General features: G+C 49.9%; 1 protein-coding gene across 5 annotated transcripts; it reads right to left on the bottom strand.

Moving 5' to 3' along the window:
* Positions 1-244: 244 nt before the first annotated feature.
* Positions 245-11668, bottom strand: FAM110A (family with sequence similarity 110 member A). Of its 5 annotated transcripts, none has more exons than XM_059406708.1 (2): positions 11448-11668; positions 245-1709 (listed from the first exon to the last, which is right to left on the bottom strand). In XM_059406708.1, the coding sequence occupies exon 2, from the start codon at positions 1619-1621 to the stop codon at positions 734-736; it is 888 nt and encodes a 295-aa protein (XP_059262691.1). In that variant the 5' UTR covers positions 1622-1709; positions 11448-11668; the 3' UTR covers positions 245-733. The 5 variants fall into 5 exon arrangements, with proteins under 5 accessions (XP_059262691.1, XP_059262690.1, XP_059262692.1 ...); XM_059406707.1 differs by having other exon boundaries at positions 245-1712; XM_059406709.1 differs by lacking the exon at positions 11448-11668 and adding an exon at positions 11211-11298 and having other exon boundaries at positions 245-1712.
* Positions 11669-20928: the final 9260 nt, after the last annotated feature.

The following is a 20928-nucleotide window of genomic DNA, read 5'->3' on the forward strand; positions in this document are numbered from 1 at the left end:
CTGGCTCTATCTGGATTCACTCTGTAGCCAGAGTCAGTTTCCTCCCCTATGAAGGAGGCCCTCAGGCCACCCAGAGGGGTTATGAGAATCCCCTTTCACGTCTCAAGTCTCAGGCTGGGCCAGCCACTGACCTCATGCCCCTCCCCCACCCCCAAATCCCAGGATGAACAATTATGGAATTCTAATCCAAGACGTCTCCCTCCCCTTCCCCTTGTGAACACAGAAGAGTCTGATGGCCCAGGCCTTGAAAAACAAGCATTTGTGTTTATTAACCAAAGGGAGGAAGTCAGAACAGTACAGACTCCTACCAGTCCCTCCAGTAGTCTACCCACCTAGGCCAGGCAGCCAAGGCCCTGCCCCCACCCTGAGCAAGTTCCCAGGGAACCAGGGCCCGCTGGGAAAGGAAGAGGAAGTCAGCAAAGGTTGGAGGCCAAGGAAGAAGGAAACAGAACCGCTGGGTGGACAGTGCCCCTCACTCTCAGTGGAGAAGGCTAAGTGCCCCAAATCCAAACTCAGAAGAAGAACCAGGCAGGACTTGTGTCAAAACCCCTACAAGTGAGGGGTAGAGGGTAGCCCAAGGTCAACAGGCAACCCTCTCCAGGGTCAGTCCTTGACAGACAGATAGGGCCCAGCCTCTGGTCTGTCCCAAGACAGGGAATGGATGCAGAAGAGGTCGAGAGCCCAGCTGCCTCTCCTGGATGTGTCCTGTGCAATTGCGGAGTCCAGTGGAGGCCTAGCCCTCTGCAGCGGGGGCACCGCGTGCCTGCCGCAACCCATACAACCACTTGATCACTCGCGCGTTGCGTTCTACCACCGACACGCCATAGGGGACGCGCTCCCGGGACCGCTCCTCAACAGTGGCAGAGCTACGGCGGGAGCAGTCCCCCTCTGAGCTGCCAGGCCCGGCACTGGGCCCGGCCAGGGAGACGATGTCTGAGCTGGTCCTCGCCAGGTGAGCCACGCCCAATCCCCGTGCCTCCTCCGGGTCCAGGCCGCAGAAGTTAAAGAATCGCTCCAGGTCAGCTGCTGCTCTGGAGAAGCGCTCACTCAAATCGGACTTGGAGCGCTGCAAACCTGGGGGCCGGGCTGGGCTGGAGGCGGGGGCAGCGCCTGGCGAAGGGCAGGGCCGGGCAGGGGAGGCAGGGAGAGGACGGACATCCACTCGGCGGACAGCAGCCGTACTGGGTGGCGGGCGTGGAGGGTTGGCTGGGGGCGCCTGATGGGCTCCTTCTGTCCGTCCAGGAGTACGGCTGGCCTCGGCAGGGGACGCAGGGCTATCACACAAGTCGATGAGGCTGCTAAGGATGTCCAGGTCCAGCTGGGGCCGACGGCCAGGGCCAGGCAGTACTCGGCGGCTAGGTGTGAGCACTGTGCGGCGAGTCCCAGGGCTGAAGAGGGGCTGCTTGGACAGCAGGGGCTGCACAGGTTCCTGGCGGGTGTTGGCCACGTGCAGGCTCTTGACGTACTTGGCCTTGTCAGCCTCCAGGCGCTCCACAGCACTAGGTTTCCGGGCTCCACCATCTGCTGGCCTCCGGAGCAGGTAGCCAGGCACTTTGGTACGCAGGCGGAAAGGTAGGGCAGATGTGTCCCGGGATCCCGGAGTCAGTGTGTCCACAGGCATGGCTGTTACATACCCCAAAGGCTTTGGTCTGAGGAGACCGGAGAAATGCGGAGACAGATCCAGAAAGTAGGTAGCTGGATGCTGGCAACTGCTACAAGGGAGGAAAGAAAGAAGCTGAGCTCGCTCAGACAAAAGCTCAGCCAAGACTGAAAGGGGCTGAAGACGCCTTCCCTATTAAAAGCTAGTAGCCACGCCCCTCGTTCACAGGGAGCCAATCAGCAGACAGAAAACCACCACTGAGGGGCCTGTGACTCCACCCACACCCTGCCTCCTTCCCAGTGGACTAGGCCCAGCTGAGGCATAGAGAAAATGAGAAGTACCAAAGAAGAAAGACGTGAGCAGCCTGGGCAGAAAAGACAGGGCAAGGCACGCTTTAAAGGAAGGAAAGTGGGCTCCAGGCCGTATACTGGGCACCAGCCAGCTTAACCTCAATGGGTCCCCTTAACAGCTCTATTTTGCAGATAGGGAACTCAACCAACTTGATTAAGCTAACCCCCAAAGCTGGTGGCTCTGGCCCCTTGCTTCCAAGCAGGGAGTGCTGATGCACCTGGTGACCCAGAGAAAGGGCTCCAACCCACACGCTGCCTAAACTGCCCCCAGGGAACCTGGTACCACCTCCCACCCTTACCTACCCAGCCAGGAAGCTGCCTGGTGCTATTCACCCGTCTAGACATGCCAAGCCCCAGGCACAGCAGTAGAGCTGGTGGAGGAGGAGTGTAGAAAATCTCCACCCCCTACCCAAGCGAAGTCCAGACACTCATCAGCTTCCAGGATGGGACTTCGGTGCCAGCCCCACAGTGATCCAAGGATGCCTGTCAGCTAGAAATGTCAGCCAGGACCTGAGCTATGCTGTTCCAAGAGAAGCCAGAAAAGCCCACAATCACACAACCCTGCTTGAGAGCATCCAGCAGACCCTGGATCTGCCAGCAGCCAGAGGATGGCACCCAGAGGCAAGGGGGCCCACACTGATGTGCTCATGCTCAAGTGTCCACATGATCAACTAAGCATCAAGGCCTGGGGCCCCAAGCATCAGACCAGCCCTGGTTCTTTTTCCAAGAAAGGGCTGGAGCCACAGTGTCCCCTCACCAACTCTTCCAGAGATGGGCGAGAAGAAAACCCATAAACCAAGTCCTGAAACTTCTCACCTGTAAAATGAAAGAGGAGGACTTTTCCTAGGTAATCGCCCAAAGGACATGTCATCTACACCTGTGTTGTCTAATTCAATGGCTACTAGCCACATATGGCTATTCACCTTAGCTTTAAATCCAATAAAACCTTACACTTCCAGTTCCTCCATCACACTAGCCACATCTCAAGTGCTCAACAGCCACTATACTGGTCAATAGAGCAGACTGCAGAGAAGAGATTTCCATCCATAGCAGAAACCTGTACTAGACAGCCCCATGTGGTCACCCAGAATGACAGAAGAGTCTGGACTGGAGTGGGAAGGCAGGGATCCCTCCTGTGTGCTAGCCATTCGACACCATCCTCTCCTGGAATCCTCCAACAGCCTGTGAGAAGGGTCACTGTCATCTCATTTTACAGCTGGGAGAAACTGAGACTAGAGAAGCAACAATCCTAGGTCCCAGGGCTGATAAATAAGACACAAACTCCTATGAAGCCTAATGCACTCATCTATGACATTCATGTCACTTTACTCTTTGTTCTTCCCATTCCCCTAAAGTATTGGCTCCAAGAAGGCAGGGGATTTGTCTGTTTTGCTCACTGAATCTGTTTTGGGACATTGCTTTTGACACATAACAGGTATTCGATAAATTGTTACTGAATTGGAGTGTCCATGGGGACGAAACATGAATGGGAAGACCTTGGATAAACCACAGAGGGACACATCCAACTCACTGCAGGTATATGGGTCCAAGGTGGTAGTATGGAATGTGCTAGGAGGCTGGAAATCCAGATGTGCACGAACACTCCAGATTCTTAAATCTCAGCAAATCCAATAATAATTTTTAAAACAAGCGCAGAGCATGGAGCAAACATGTCTGCAAACAGATCTCCCCACACAGATCTAGTCCCCAGTTTGAGACCTCTGCAGGGGCAGCAATGTCCAGTTACTAGAACCCTGGGGGCTATTGGCCCAGAGCCAGAGCTGCTCCCAAAGTAGGAGGGATGAAGTGGGAAGGCAAGGCTGCCCCACTCCAGCAACCCCCCAGGAGACCTCAGGAGGGAAGGGTCTAACAGGAAAGACAGCCTTGCTGAGCCCTGTCGAGGTAACTAGACTCTGCCCCACCCCCGTGGCCGCCGCCTACCAAACCAGTCCAACCCGTTGGCGGTGGCAATTCCCTCCCGGGCACCATCCGGGGAAACAGAAGGAAGGAGGTCAGATGGGCAGGGCCAGGGCAGAAACCTTGCGCCCTGGAACCGACCTGCTGGCCGCAGGGGCTCCCCCTGCGGCCGGACATACGCAAAGAGCCAAACCCGGCTAGGGGGCCGCTGGCCAGCTCGCCCACCTGCCCGCAGTGTGCCCTGCTCCAGCAACTGTGCCTCTTACACACTCGGGTGCCTTATCTGGAATATGGTTAAAAATAGATCTGAGCCTCCAGGTCTCCAGAGGATGGAGAGATAAAACAGGTCGAGGACCTTCCCAGCACCTGGCAAAAAGGCTGCGCTCCAAGAACTGAGCTCTTGGTTTTTCTGAAGACTCCGACGACTTAACAGCCAGATTGCGCTCTCCGCCCACCTCCCCCTCAACTCCAGCCCAGCAGGGGTCTCTAAGCGTGCTCAGCCTATCGGAGCCGGAGCCACAGACAAAGGAGGCACGCGATAGAGGCAAATCCTAAACTGATCTGCTCAGCCCCATTTCAAAGGTGGGCAAACAGAGGTGTGGTGGCTCCCGCGAGTTAAAGCCGGGGTCCCAGTCCCCAATCCCCTCGATCTCTCTGAGGCCTCCTCTCATCGCCAACGCCCCACCCACGTATTTCAAACGCTACCCACAAAGGGCCTCAGAGCGCCAACCATGAGCCCTTCTTTGTCACCGTACCCCCTTCCCACCTGCTTCCCTGGAGTCAGCCTGAGGGGTTGAGAGAGCTCAGATCCTCGGTCTGGCTTCTGCCCTGCCCCACTTCGGGGCAAGCTTGGAGACTCCCAGAGGCGGAGGAGGCCGCGAGCCCGCCGGCGCGCTGTGTGACCCTGGCCGCTCGCCACACCTCTCTGAGCCCGGGTCGTCCTGGCTCTTAAGCCAGAGGGCTGACAGCAGGATTCCTCCGGTCTCGCCCAGGCGGGAAGGTGAGACCCTGCCCTGCCCCCCGCCTCCCCGAGAAGGGAGGGGTGGCCGGACAGCCCCCGCGACCCTGGCCCGCCGCCATCCGCCCGCACATACCTGGCTGCGCGCGCGCGGCTACGGAGCGCTCCTCCGGCCCGGCCCACCAGGCGCTCAGGTAACACGCGTTTGCGCAACTTCCGGCGGCCGGTCCCCAGCAGGTGAACCCGCCGGCCCAGGTATCACCCGGAGGGGAAGAAAGAAAGCCAGGCAGGGGCGGGAACCTGAGCGCGGGCGCCCGGGCAATGGGCTCAGCTCGTCGCAGAGACCCAGTTCTACCCCCAGGAAGCTCTCCCGCGAGCCTGGGCCGCGCCCCACAACAGCCACACTGGCCGCAGCCGCACCTCTGGCACCGGCAAGGGCACCCATCTTGGAGATGGGCAAAACTGGGGCCCCCTCCCCCACAGCCTCAGTGCCCGCGATAATGTTGACTGTGCCAGGCACGAGAAAGTGTTGTTCCTGGTATTAATTAACCCATTTTAATCATCTCAACAACCCCTGTGAGGTGAACTCTATTATTATCTGCATTTGACTAATGGAATACTGAGGCTGGGACAGGCTGAGCCAGTTGGCCCAAAGTCACCCTGAGGAGTCTGACCCGGGCACTTTCCCTCTAGACCAAGCCTTCGTGCCACCCCTTTCTACCTGTGTGTCCCTGAGCAGGTTGCTTGGACCCCTCTGGTTCTCCATTGTGCCAAGTGAGGGGAGTCTCACCCTCCAGGCCAGGTCAGTGGGAGTTCTTACCGTCTGAGAGGGCAGACAGAAACTCTGCAAGCTGTGAACATTAGTAACAACGGCGAGAGGAATAAGAATAACCAGAATTTTGCAGTTCCAGGCACTGTACTTCTGTAAGTCTCTGGACATCCACCCACTCCCCCAACCACCACCACCTGCACAGGGAGGAACTCTTTAATCCCCATTTTACAGATGAGAAGACTGCAATACTCAAGAAGGAATCCTTGGGAGGGCCAAGACTGTCTCCTCTGCCAAAGGAAGCCCTATTATGTCATTTCAGGTGGCACACTTGATTGGGCCAGTTTGCATGGGGCTCGTGAGGCCCAGAGAAGGCAGAGCCCACCAGCCTCGGGCCGGAGCCCTGGGGAAGCCAAAGAGGGCCCAGTTCCATGTCTGTGCCAGTGGGGGCTGCACCCGGATTGGGGTGGAGGGCTGTGAGGGGACGGGAAGTGACTCAGAGAACAACTCTCCTCCCCCTGGGGGTGAGTCAGCTCTGAGGCCTCCTCCAGGCCCAAGAGAGGAGAGCCTCAAGACCATCATTCCCCACAATGCCCTGCTGGGTCCCTGCCTCGCCCTCTACTGAGGCAACAAAGGGAAAGAGATGAAATGGGGGCGGGGGGAGGGCTCAGTTAGGCAATAATAGTAGTAACAGCAAAGAAACAATAACATGTTCCTAATAGGGAAGAGATTTTCTGCTTTCTCTGTACCTGGCACTGTTCTAAGCTCTTTATATACATTGACTCATCAAATCCCCACACTCACCCTGAGGTACTCCTGCTACACTCATTTTACAGCTGAGAAAACTGAGGCACAGACAGGTGTGGCCACTTGCCAGAGGTCACATAGCTGGTAAATGGCAGAGCCAGGATCTGAACCCAGGAGCAGGTTTGGGGGAGTGGAGGGAAGTGGAGGAGACAGAAGCTTCAGTGTTGGACTTGAACCACTCACCAAAAGATGCTATTGCCTCCCTCACTGGGCCCCAGAGGGAGAAGCCACCTTAGGAAGCATTCCTGGCTGTGGCCTGGGGTCTCCAATTCCTCAACTGTAAAATGGGGGCAAGATGGCCAATATTTTTTCCCACAGAAATTAGATCTTTTATGGTTCTACATCACCTTAGAATAAAACCCAAACTCTCCACTTGGTCGTCAGGCCTTCCAGGATCCAGTCCCCGCCCTCTACTTCCCCTCATCTCCAGGCTTTACTGCTTCAGCCACATAGCCCTCCCTGCTGTTCCTGAACAGGCCAAGGTCTTTCCTGCCTCAGGGCCTTTGTACTATCTGTTCTCTGCTTAGAACCTCTTAGCTCACCTCCTTCAGGCCTCACCTCCTCAGAGAGTCCTCCCTGACTACCCTGAGACTCCTGCCAACTCTCTCACCTGGTTGTTTCCTTCCACACATTCATTCTACCCTGTCATTTTAGGTCTTCACTTATCAGTTGCTCGTTTCCTATTTCTGTATTTTCATCCTCTAGGGACCAAGAACACAGGTGTGTGCTGGGCATGCTGCTGATTAAGTGGCAGGCCTGGAACCCAGGCCACTTCAAAGACCAAGGCCCTTTAGCACCAAACCTCTTGCCAACGCCCCGTCCCATCAAAGGTGTTCCCCCATCTCTCTCCATATTCCCCTCCAGTCTCAAGTCACCCCCATTCAAGCTAGACCCTGGCCACTTCTAGATGAGCTGTATTCTTTCTTTGGAGACATCACATCCAAACCTTTGCATACACGGTATCTGCTCCTACAATGTCCTTTCCCAACTCCAGCCCCAAGGCCGCCTCTGAAGCATGGACTCTGGGACCAGCCCATCAGGATTCAAATCCCAGCTCCATCTCTGATTAGCTACAAGACCTTGGGCAAGACAGTCAAGTTTCCAAGGCCTTAGTTTCCCCAACCATAAAACGGGACTGGTAACAGTGCCTGTCTCCCAGCCTGGGCATGACAAACACCACCAAACTAGGACTCTGCGGTGCCCAGCTCCTGGGTGAGAACTTCACCACCCAGAATGTTGACTCAGTTCTCTCAGAGCTTATAAATCTATGCACACAAGACCACTTCAACAGACGTTTCTTTAAACAAAGTGTACAAATGGTCAATAGGCACGTGGAAAGATGCTTCTCATGATACATCATTAGGGACATGTAAATCCAAACCACAGGGAGATAACGTGTCACGTCCATCCAGATGACCAATACCACAGCAAGCAAGCAAGCAGAAAACTAAACAAAACAAAACAAAAAAACCCACAGCCACAGAAAATACCAAGTGTTGGTGAGGATATGAAGAAATTGGAAATTGGAAATTGTGAAATTGGAAATTGGAAACTGGAAATTGTCCCCTGTTTGTGGGACTATAAGATGGCGTGGCCACGGTAGAAACAGCATGGCGGGTAGAAAAAAACTTAAAAAGAATTACCATAGGACCCAGCAATCTTACTCCTGGGTATAGACACCAAAGAACTGAAACCAAGGGCTTGAACAGATGGGGTAACCCCAATGTTCATAGGAGGAGTCTTCACAATAACCCAAAGGTAGAGGCAACCAAGTGTCCATGGACAGATATGCAGATGAACATATGCTGAAATATTATTTAGCCTTTATAAGCAAGGAGCTTCTGATACCTGCTACAACGTGGGTGAACCTCAAAAACATTATACTAAGTGAAATAAGTCAGGCCCAGAAGGACAAATATTGAGGAAAAAAAGGGGGGGCAAATATGGTATGATTTCACTTCCTTGAAGTACAGAGAGTGGTCAAATCCATAGAGGCAGAAAGTAGACAGGTGCTTTCCAGGTATTGGGGGGAAGAGAAAATGGGGAGCTGGTGTTTAATGGGTACAGAGTTTCCATTTAGGAACATGAAGAAGTTCTGGAGGTAGATGGTGGTAAGATCTGGGCACGGCGTAAACTTCCTTCATACCACTGAACTGTACCTTACACATGGTTAAAATGCTCAGTTTTATGTTCTATATATTTTTCCATTAAAAAAAAAAAAAAAAGGAAAAAGAGAGTCCACAGACTGGAGCCAGAACCCCCGGATCCACATTCCTGCTCTGACCTGGTCCAAGTTACTAAAGCTTTCTTGCATTCAGTTTCCCTTCGTAAGATGTGAAAAAAAAAGCAGCGGTAACTACCTGACATCATAGAATGGAGGGAATTAAGTGCATGCATGCTTAGAAAGGACTTGGCACACAGTAAGTGCCCAGGGGGTGTTAGTGATTATTTTTCACTGAGGGGGCGAGAGGCGTGGTTTCAATGTTTAGAATTTTCATGACATTCTGCAATCCCCCACCCCAACCCCTTCCTTCCACCTGCTGCTTCTTTCTGTTCAGCAGAAGCCAGGCCATGACTTAGGTGGAGACAGGGAGGCCCTCACCTGCCCTGGAGGAGGATCAGGAAGGCTCCAGACAACAGGGAGGGTCCAGCCAATAGGGCAGGCCAGCTCGATTTCAGCCCAGCTGTCCGGGTCCGAGACACCCAGCGGGGCATCCTCCAGGCCCACGCCAGGCCCCATGCTATTTCTGGAGTCTCCCCAGACACTCATGCCCCGGCCTGCCTGCAGTCAACCTTGCCCAGGGCTGATCTCCTGTCGGCTGACGGACAGTCCAACTCCACCAACTCGTTTATCTGTGCCTCGGTTTGTACCTGAAGTTGCAAAATGAGGACAAAAAGACTTGCAGTGGAGACACAGAGAAACCACATGCAACACCGCAGGGAAGGGCCCAGCTCACAAGGATGGGGAAGGTGGAAGTTGGGGCAGACTCATGGGCAAATCCACTTCCTGCCCTGGACTGCCCTCTGCCCAGGCCTGAGCTCACCATCTTATCTTGGCCCCGGAGATGTGAAGAAACTTGCCCAAAGTCACACGGCAAGTCAAGGACAGATCACAGCCAGAACAGTGGTCTTATGATTAAATATATAATCTGTAATGATTTTTGTAATATATATAATATATCATATATATAATTTATACATTTATATTATATATATATATGATTTTTTTAACAAGGTGCTATATGCCCATGACTCAAAATTCAAAAACTATAAAGAGAATGAAGTAAAAATAAACTCCTTCCCACTTCAGTCCCTAGCCACGCAGTTCCCCACCCTGCAGGCACCACTGGAACCAGACAATCGCATGTCCTTCCGGGGAGATTTTTGGTAGATAAAGCAATAATGGGCATATATTCTTTCTATTTTTTTACACATATGGCAACATACTGTGTATACTGTTTTCACTGTATGTTCAACCATACATGTTTTAATAATGTTAATATATTACTAATTCTAATATCTATTATTAACATACTTAATCATATAGGTTGTTCCCTAATATATGTGGGGGCACATTAGCCCATAAAGAGCCGTCAGCCCTTGCTGGTGACCACCCAGTGTGCGTCCAGACACCCCCATGACAAACCACCCTGGGGCGTCACTGCATCTTGTGTTGCCAAGAAGTGGGTCGGTGGGGCTGGGTATGTGCTTGTGATTATGAGAGAGACGTTGTACTGTGTTCTACAGAGGCCATGCGAGTTGATCTCCACCAGCAGAAAACACAGCAAATAGTCAAGAACTGTTAATTGCCCGGGTGATGAGTGACAGAGTCTTGGTTCCTGCTCAGGTCATGATCTCAGGGTCCTGGGATCTGAGCCCCCTTCCTGGGGGTTGGGCTCCCCTCTCCTTCTGCCCCCCTCCCTGCTCATACATTCTCTATCTCTGTTTCTCTCTCTCTCTAAAATAAATCTTAAAAAAAAAAAAAAAAAACTAATAACTGTTAGCTTTAGTTATCTTGATTAGAGGATTTAGAACCCTTCAATTTTGCCCTGGAGGCAAGGGCCTCACCTGAACCCCTCCTGCTATCACATTCCGGTGGAGGAAGATAATCAACTCCCTAATAAGTGAAATACATAGCAATTTACCGATGGGTAAATGCCACTGAGAGAAATAAAAGAGACAAGGGGGATGGCAGGGCATAGGAAGTCAATAAATATTTGTTGAAAGAATAAATGAAACTTATTTTCTTTCTGAGTTCTCAGAGCACCCCCAGGAGGCAGGGCCTAGTCTAGGTCAGATGCTCCAGGTGGAGGTTGCTGCCCCTTCCTCAACTCCAAAGTCTCTGGGGACTAGTCGCTTCAGGTTGAATGGCTGCCTCTACCCATTCCCCCACCCTGGGGCGGATTCCCAGAATCTGAAGAATTCTAGATCAGAAAACTCTAACAGCGGCCCCAGGGCCAGAGCACCTGCTGCCCACCTAGCATCTAGCCCAGAAATGTCAGTACAGCGGGAACCCCCCCCCCCCCAACCCCGCTCCGCCACCCAGAACGCCCTCTGAGAGAGACAGCACTGAGATTCAGGACCCCGTGGGCAGAAGGACCCCAAAAACGAGTCCTGAGTCCAACCTCTGGCATTCTGGAGAAGAGAAGCCCGCTGACCAGAAGGGGCATTCAGGCGACGGTGAGGGAGCGGAGCCGGAGAGAAATGATCCCGCCAGGGCTCTGGGGCTTAGCAGCCTTGTGGCTAAGCGGCTGACAAGCTGACCACCAGTTGCTCATCTGGGTCTCTCAAGACAAAAAGCAGACCTACCCAGACTGGAGACTTCGAAGTGGAGCAGAAAGACCTGAACTGGATTCTCCAGCCGACCTCGCTGGGCTAGAACACTTCACTCTCTGCCCCTCAGCGTTCTCCTCCGTAAAATGGGATACCGCCGCCTCCCCGCACGTACGACGCGGAGAGGACGCCTACAAAAGGTGCACGGTGAACGAAGCCCCTCCACCACCACCCCCGACCTGGGCTCGGGCGCCAGACCACCCGCCCCCTCACCTGGAGCGGTAGCTAGGCAAGTCCTGGCTCCTCCCGTGCGGGTCTCGGAGAGGGTGACAGCTCGGACCCGGGCGGGGAATGGCCGCGCCCAAAGCGGCTCGGCGGGGCTGGGGACCCGCAAAGGCCTCTTCGGAGCTGCTGTGAGCACGCGAAATGAACCGGGGCACCTGACTATCCCAAGGCCCCCACCAGAGCGGAGGTCCTGGGGGCACAGAGGAAGGGGAAGTGAGCTTGCCGCTTCCCCCCCTCCGGCGCCAGAATGGTTTGCCCCCGACATCCTGATTGGTTCGTCGCTTCCGTTCGAACGCCGCGCCGCCCGGGTTGCCAGGCAACCGCTAAGCTTTGGCCCCGGAATTGAGCGCCCCGCCTCGGCAGCCCAGCTCAGCCCCCCAAACCACCGCCTGTCCTCTCCTCCCCGCCCCAACCCAGCTCAGCCCTGCTGGCCTGTTCTTCCCGCGCCGCTGCAGCTCAGGAGCCTAGTTTTTTCCCTTGACTAGGACTTTCTCCTGGTCCCCAACAAGATAAGACACCATTTAGGGTCCCCAGCTAGTCTCCAGTTCGCCTTTGCAGGCTCGCTGTGTGAGCTCGGGCTAGCCTTCTTCTCTCTCTGTTCTCCTAACTGCACAGTCAGAAATTGAAAAATGTGCATATCCAACAATCCTGAACTTTACTAAGGAAATGACTGAAGATATGAGCAAAGATTAATATTCACCCTAGAAAAATAATGGAAATTATTCCAATGCTCAGCAAAAGAAGATTGGTTAGCTCAATCCATCCTGAGGAAGATCTAAATTTATTGAGCTTTTTACATGCCAGGTAGCTTCGCATGACATAACCCTTGTCAGTGCTCGTGGCATAACCCTTTGAGATAGGTACCTTTCATTATCCCCACTTCCTGATGAGGAATGTTATGCAGTCATTAAAAATGATGTAGTTAAAGATATTTAAAGTATAAGGAAAATGCAAAGAACGCTTTTTAAAAGTATGTTTCATAGCATACTATGTATTAAATACGTAATTGTAACATCACATGTATTTGTGTAAAACTATAATAGCAGTTCATTTCTTTTTTTGTGCTTTTGTGGATTTTCCAATTTCCAACACTTAAATATGTCAAGAAAAAAAAAAAGTTTTAAAAAGGATTGGAATAAGTAAGTACCCTTCGAGATGAGGACAATTTCTTAGCTGTGAGTCACTGCTTAGGTCTAGGGCATTGTTGAATTTGGAGCCAATCTCTGTTTTCTCATCCAGATGGTGACTTTCATTCTTTGATTGGATTGTCAACGATGGAGCACTTACTATATACATACTTTGGGCTGTTGGGGGAGAGGGACTAATAAGATACCAGTAGCTAACAATGACTGCACTTTTTGGCATGGGCACTAATCAGATCAGAGTAGATACCGTCATAAACAGGGAGTCTGACTATATCCATGAGAGGCAGCTAAATATCAGATGTGGCACTAACTGTACCTTCTGCTAGACCGACTGCTCAAAGCTTTACACGTATTTTCTCACTTGACTTCATTACTATGTGTGTGTGAGGGGGTTTCTATTATTATTCTCATTTTATAAATGAAAACACTAAGTTTTGTCTGGATCCAACAGGAGCCCAAGCTGTTCTGTTAGGTTGCCATATACAACACCCGTTGGCAGCAGCCGTCACAAAAGGCAAGGAGGATCCCGTGATCGTAAAAGACAGAGAAAACTGAGCAGGGGCAGATGAGGCTTACCCAATTTAGGGAGATTTGTTTAAGAAAAGAACTACAAAATCACAAATATAAAGTTAGGTTAAAAGGTGATTATTTGTTTAGAAAGATAAAAGAAACCTCAACAAATGGCAAATGCCACAAATGTTGCAAAGCCCAGAAAAATAACATTATTTCTGTGAGTTACGTAATTGGCATACCTCCATAATGCTTTTCACAAACAAGCTTCTGCTGGCTCACTGTATACATTTCATACCTCTCCTCAACTACATACTGGTAATATTGGGCACCGTAAAACCATTCATATTTATATATTGAGATATGACCTCTGACCCTGCACTTTCATGTCAACCATGACATGTCAGTGGTGGCAGATGTCACAACACACGTCAGTGTGCTAGATAGGGGTATTCCTGGAAATCATCACCAGCTGGTAATAACTTTTCACAAAAGTGACTGGAAACAACATAAATAAAACCACTAAACCCATACACTCAATGGCTAAGTTCCCCTTAGCCAAATCCCCAAAATGCTCACACTCACTCCAACATTATCTGAGACAAGGGGAAGTCAGAATGAAAGGAGATGATGGTTTTAACAGAATGAGGTTTAAATACCTCACTTCGGCAAGTTTTACTAAAGCACATGACCCTGCAAGCACATTGCTAGGGAGCCTGCCAGACCTTGGCTTCCCTGTCATTAAAATGGGAATGACGACAATGGGGTCATGGTTGGATTCTTCTCTGAGATATACAACTTTAATCAGGGGTTGGGAGATCTCTGAGATGCTTGGATAAAGGTCCTGCTGACCCTTGCATCTTCAAAACTTGCTTCTGCCCTACATGCCCCGAAGCTTAAAACAAATAGGATAACACAAAAATCCTGAGCCTTATTCCCTTAGGCAGGCAAGGCCAGACAGAGGGCAGAAGGAACTTCCCCAAGGCTCCAGATTATGCCACCTGAAGAGACATTATTTGGATACACTCAGATTCTAGAACTCTTCGCATCTTCACACGCTACCTACCAACCTATTGGCCATGCTTCCTGTTGCCAAGGATTTGTTAAGCCCCTGGTACCAGCTCAGGGTGATTAAAATCATCCCAGTCCTTCTCCTCCCCCGCCATGTGGGAGTGGGGAGGGAGAGCCCTCAAGAGTAAGCAGATGGACAAACTGTCATTAGTGTGCCCAGATAAAAGGGAGCTAGACGATCCTTATGGTCTCGTCCTGACCCGGCAGGTGAGCAGCAATAACATCATGCCCCATCTACAGGCCTGCAGCTGCTTCAGCGCCACCGTCAACACCCTGACCTTGGCAGTGTTTTCTCTCCTCAACTCGAAACTGAGATGAAATCAGCCTCAGATACCAGCTCTCTATCTTCTGCACCCCCCCACCTCATGGCTGTTTTTTGTTTTGGCAGCTGGAATGTGGCCCTCTGGAGGCCTTGAGGTGGTGTGAGGGACAGGCACTAGGGGGAACGCGAGACCAAGGATAATTCCTGGGTCTGAATTTTCTGGTCCCAGGGGAGGCAGCCTGTCAAGCCTTCAGGAGAGGCCTTGTGAGCCGTTCTGAGACAGAACTGTAAAGCCAAGCCCCTCCTCCTCGGTTCTCATCCAATGAAACTCTAAGAGAGATGAGACGAAAATGATTATTGCGGTCTGAAGCCACCGAGTTTTGTGATGATTTGTTACCCAGCAGTAGAGTAGGGACTTTTGCAAATCCCCATGTCCAGGTTGCAACTACATCTGAGCCCCTGGGAGAGGGGCATGGGCATCGGGTTTCCACGTCAAGGTTGAAACTCCGTGGGGGAGCTCCCATGGCCCTCCCGTTGGGGAGGTGGCTCTCCTCTGGGCTCCCCTGGGCCAAACTGGCTGGCAGCATGTCCCCTGACCTCACAGTCTGCAGACCTCTTATCAGGTAAGTAGATGTGGTGATGGCACCCAGCTGACCTCCTGGGCAATCCCACAGTGTGCCACCTGGGAAGGGGCCTGGGGAGCATAAATACAGAGCTCTTGAGGTGCAGCTATTATCACAGAGCTGCTGCTTGGGCTTGGCATGCCTCTGCTTCTCATTTTCTGAGCCTCGGCTTTCTGTCTGGACAATTAGGAGACAGCAGCTGCCGCTTTGGCGAGAGGACTGGGCAAGTTGCACTCACCCCTGCAGACCTCCTCCCTTCACCTCCTCTTGGTTGGTTTCAGGATGTATTTACTCATTCAACAAATATTTTCTGAGTCCCTGCTCTGTGCCGATTACTAGGAAGAGAGATGGCAGCCTGGGAGTCACATTCTGGTGAGGGAGACAGAACAATAGAGGAGTAACTGAACCAACAAATGAGACATGTTATAAACAAAAATGAAGTGGAGTTAGGTGATGGCCATGATGGAAAAGGAACTGTTTTATAATCAGGGAGGCCCTCTGATGTGAGGTCTAAAGTGTAAAAAAGAGGCAGCGAGGCCTCGGTGGCTCAGTTGGTTAAGCAGCCGACTCCTGATTTCATTTTAGGTCATGATCACAGGATGGTGAGATGTGTTGGATTCCTACTGGGCACGGAGCCTGCTTAAGATTCTCTCTCTCCCTCTTCCTCCACCCCCCTTGAAGAGTGAAGGGGAAAACAAAGAGATAGCTGTGTGGAAATCGAGAGACACACTGAGAGGGGAAACATGTGCAAGGGTCCTGGAGCAAGAATAAGTTCGTTATATATGAACTAAAATGCCAGTGACTGAAATGGAGGGACAGGGTAAGACTGATGTGAAATTGATCTAGACCACAGGGAGGCATTTAGAATGTAAAGGTAATAACAGAAAACATTTTAAAAGGTAACATTAACACAAATAGTGCCCATAAATGTCATGTTTATAAGTGAAAGCTAATTAAGATTCCACTTGTAGAAAAATTGGTTTCATTTTCTATTAACAATAGTCAGATTCTAAGGTGTGTACCAGATCACCTTTAAGTTGGATGTTAGGATACATGATGTAAAATGGGAACTAATTTCCTTTGCTTCCAAGGAAGATGCTTTATGTGTTTTGCAGTAAACTATAATTTATAGTGAATAGTCAAACATCAAAAATGTCAGTGAGCATTATTGGGCAATATTCAAATAATGTAATATTTGAATCTCCTAGCAAGGGAGAGCATTATACAGAATCATGTGCCAAAATTGCAAATTAAAGGACTTATTTGGGGGGTGCCTGGGTGGCTCAGTGAGTTAAGTCTCTGCGGGTTAAGCCTCTGCCTTCAGCTCAGGTTATGATCTCAGGGTCCCGGGAGAGGGCCCCCACATTGGCTCTCTGCTCAGCAGGGAGCCTGCTGCCCCCTCTCCCCCAACTGCTTGCCTCTCTGCCTCCTTGTGATCTCTCTCTTTGTGTCAAATAAATAAATAAAATCTTAAAAAATAAATAAATAAAAATTAAAATTAAAAATAAAGAACTTATTTTACTTCTCAGACTTGTTATTTCTTGGGACATCACTCCTAAGATTTGTCTAAAGTGTCTTATGTATATAAACTTATAAATATTCCTTGTACTTGCAAGAATGACTCACCCTTAGCAGCAGCCAGAAACATGATCACACACTCGGGTCTGGCTACCGTCACAAGCAAGACTATCCAGTCAGATAGATGGTAATCACTTCTCTCCTCCACACTCCTGACCTGGTTTCTGAAGGTAGTAACTGTAACCTTCAACTCCACTTGTTAGTATTTCTGCCTTCAACTTGACATGAATGGATTCCTTCCAACCAGCAATGCCTCCTTGTTGATCGCTGAGCTTTAATTCCTGCAAGGTAGTCATATTTTCCCTTTTTCCCAATTTCTCAACTGATTTTCTCAAGACGCGGGATTTGGAAAAGTATACAAATTTCCCAAGAAACGTTAAGAAAGAGTTCCCACATGGAAACCATACACTATAGAACATGAATTCAAGAATTATTCACCATATTTCTGACTGTGATTATAGCTAAGAAGCAGCCCAGTGATGAGTATAGAAGGAGAAACAAAAGGAGATTAAATTGTAAAAAAAAATAAGAATAATTATCATTATCATTATTATTTATTATGATTATTTTTAATATGTTATAATAATATTAATTTAAATTTATTATTATTATTATTATTTAATGGTACAAAGCACCAGTTCAAGACCAAGATCAAGAATTCTGGGGTGGGCCAGTTAGGGTTCCAATCCCAGTTCTACCACCCACCTGCTGCCAGATTGGAAAGTTCCTTAAATGCTGGACTTCTGGCCGCTTTGTCTTTAATGGACGTAACTGCACCTGCGTTGGAAGAGTTACCTTGAGTCCCCAAGATGATCCCCGCAAAACCCTCAGCACAGGACCAGGTCAAAGCACAGCCCAATGACTGTTCACCTTGCCACTGCCTATGACAATATCAGAGACTCTACAGCACAACCATGGGGCGTGTTGGTAAATCCCAAACCCTGGCAGAGACCATACATGCTCGGACCCTGAAGCCAGCTGAATGCAGGGCCCACAGAACAAATCGGAGCTTCCAGAAATCTTCGGGCAGCTGCAGGAAGCGGGGGAAGGAGCAGATAGGCTTGAGGATCCCACTGGATTTGGCCCTGACTGAGCCCCCATCGGCTCTCCACCCCCAAACCCGGAACACAGACAAATTTCAAATCTGAATAGTCCAGAATTTTCTTAATCCTGAACTCTTCAGGGGCACCTCGGTGGCTCAGTGGGTTAAAGCCTCTGCCTTTGGCTCAGGTCATGATCTCAGGGTCCAGGGATGGAGCCCCGCATTGGGCTCTCTGCTTAGCGGGGAGCCTGCTTCCCTCCCCCCACCCCCCCCACCCCCCGCTTGCCTCTCTGCCTACTTGTGATCTCTGTCAAATAAATAAAATCTTTAAAAAAAAAAAAAATCCTAAGGTCTTCAAATCCTTAGAGTCCCCTCAGTCTAAAACGGCTAGATGCCCACCGCACGCCACACTTAGACCCTGTAAGGGAACTGATCTTCGGGTCGTCATCCAACGTGGCAAGAGGTGGTGGCTTTCACAGGGGATCAAACCGAGCATTTCCCAAAGTAGGAGACAGAGGCACTACCCTTGTAAATCATACTCATCCCGTAAATCCTCCAGGGCGGTGCGGTCTACCAAGACTCTCCGTGAGGGGGAAATGTTCCGTGTTTGTCTAGTACGGCGGCCACTAGCTGCTTGCAATGTGACTCATACCCTGAATTTTAAATTTTATTGAGGTTAAATTAATTTAAACAGCTTTTTGCCACACAAGGCTGGTGGCCATTGTTAGTACAGCTCCCGCGTGAAAGTTGTCTTCTCTTCGGGGTTTAGGTTCTTTCTAGCCTGCGTTTGCTGTTTCCCAATTAGCTTGTCCCCGGATGCACTAATTTTCACCACAAGAGGGGTCCAGACTCAAAACCAAACTGGAATTTTTATTTGTTTCTTTACTAAACACTTGTCTTGTTAAAGGAAATTTAAAGAAGACAAAATTCACCAATTTCAAGTGTCCACTTCCCTGATTTTTGACAAATCTATACACTTGCACTCAAGATAGTGGAGACGTTCCCAGGGCCTGGGACACTTCCCACCCCTCACTCCCACCCCTCCCACAGCAACTCCTCTGCCTTCTCTCCTGATGCTTTTGTCTTTTCTGCAATATCATATAAATAGTTCCGGCTTCTTTCATCTGAAGAAAAACTAGATTTCAATAACAAGGTTCTAGTTCCATTCTATTACTTTTTCTCCCCAGAAATTTTTCTAATGATGGCAAATGATACTGAATTTCCACTTCCACAAACAGTATGAAATGTCTTTACAAATTAAATCCATTTAAGCAAAGGAGAACACATTCCCCTTAAAAACTTGAAGTTACTGGGGCACCTGGGTGGCTCAGTGGGTTAAAGCCTCTGCCTTTAGCTCCAGTCTGATCCCAGGGTCCTGGGATGGAGCCTTGCAATGGGCTTTCAGCTTAGGGGGAGCCTGCTTCCCCCCCAGCCCCATCTACTTGTGATCTCTGTCTGTCAAATAAATAAATAAAATCTTTTTTAAAAAAATTGAAGTTACTAATAGAAGAGGTGGATTATGGATATAGTCACAATTACAAGAGTGAGACACCAGTCACTCCTCTTTTGAAAAACAGCCCAATCCCACCTCGGCACCTGACACATGGGAGAAACCAAGGCCCAGAGGGGGAGGGGGAGTTGACTGGCCCAGAACACATCAAGCAGGTGGCAGAAGCAGGAGGAGCTAGTTAGTGTTGCCCAGAACAGATGGCAGAGCCTGGGGGAAGAGGCTTGGGTCCCCCTTAGGGTTAGGGGACTGTCCCCTCCCCCACTCTTGGGCCTGGGCTAACAGACCTGTCCCAGGTCAGAGGCTGGGCCTGACAGATGGGATTCTCTAGGGGGAAAGGGCTCAGAGAGTGAGGGCCTTTGTCCTCCTAGTGTCTCAACCCCAGATGGCAGGGCCAGGCCAGAGGCAGGTGGAGAAATAGGGCCCCTCCTGAACTAGAAGGTCATGGCCTGGAGATAGAATCTTTGTCTGTCTTAACACCCAGGACCCACTACCCAAGGGACTGGGGAAGGCTTTTCCAGCTTTCAACTTGACCCCTCCACTCCACATGCAAATCAAATGCAAATGAGCCCTCAGCCACTGCCCAAACCCCGCCTCCCTTTCCCTCTTGCTGGGGCCCATCCCTCAGGTCCAGACACTCACAGACAAGGAAAGCACCAGGCCCATCCTCGGCACATGCTCAGGCCCCTCATACCAGGGCTGAGCATGAGATGGGCTCAGCTGACCCACATCTGCCTGGAGGCTGCATCAGACCCTAGACCACTCCTGCCTTCTCTCCCCCTATCTGTCCCTCCACAGCTCAGGCAGATCTTTTACAACATAAATCAGCATTACAAAACTATAGTACAAAAACAAGACCCCAGAAATAAACCCGTGCAAATATGGCTAAATGATATTTAACAAAGAATACTCAGTGGGGAAACCCCATTGTCTCTCCAACAAATGGTGTTGGGAAAACTGGATATTCACATGCAAAAGCATGAAATTGAGCCACTATGTTACATCACTCACAAAAATTAACTCAAAATTGATCAAAGGCTTAAACCTGGGACTTGAAACCATAAAACCCCTAGAAGAAAACATAGGGGGAAATCTCCTTGACATTGGTCTTGGCAATAATTTCTTTAGATACGACAACAAAGGCAAAAATCAACAAGTGGGACTACAACGAACTAAAAAGCTCCTACAAAGTAAAAGAGAGAATCAACAAAATGAAAAGGCAGTAGCCCAGGAGTCCATCAAAAGATGAATGGATAAAGAAGAAGTGGTATACACACACACACACACACACACACACAATGGAATATTCTTTCGCCATAAAAAAGAATATTCTTGCCATATTCTTGCCTTTTTGGCAACAACATGGCTGGAGCTAGAGATTATAAGAGTATTATGGTAAGCGGACTAAGTCAGAGAAGACAAGAGCCGTATGTTTTCACCTGTTTGCGGAATTTAAGAAACAAAACAAATGAGCAAAGAAAAAAAAAGAGAGAGAGAGAGATAAACCAAGAAACAGGCTCTTAACTATAGAGAACAAACTGATGGTGGGAGGGTGGGGGCACTAGTGACATGGATTAAGGAGGGCACTTGTGAAGAGAACAGAGTGATGCATGTGTTGAACCACACTATTGCACACCTGAAACTAATATTATACTAATATTATACTGTATGTTAACTATACTGGACTTTAAAATAATAATATAATAAATAATGTGTTCTATGTTGTATAAT

Source organism: Mustela nigripes, chromosome 7, assembly GCF_022355385.1.
Source record: "Mustela nigripes isolate SB6536 chromosome 7, MUSNIG.SB6536, whole genome shotgun sequence".
NCBI classification, from domain to species: Eukaryota; Metazoa; Chordata; class Mammalia; order Carnivora; family Mustelidae; genus Mustela; species Mustela nigripes.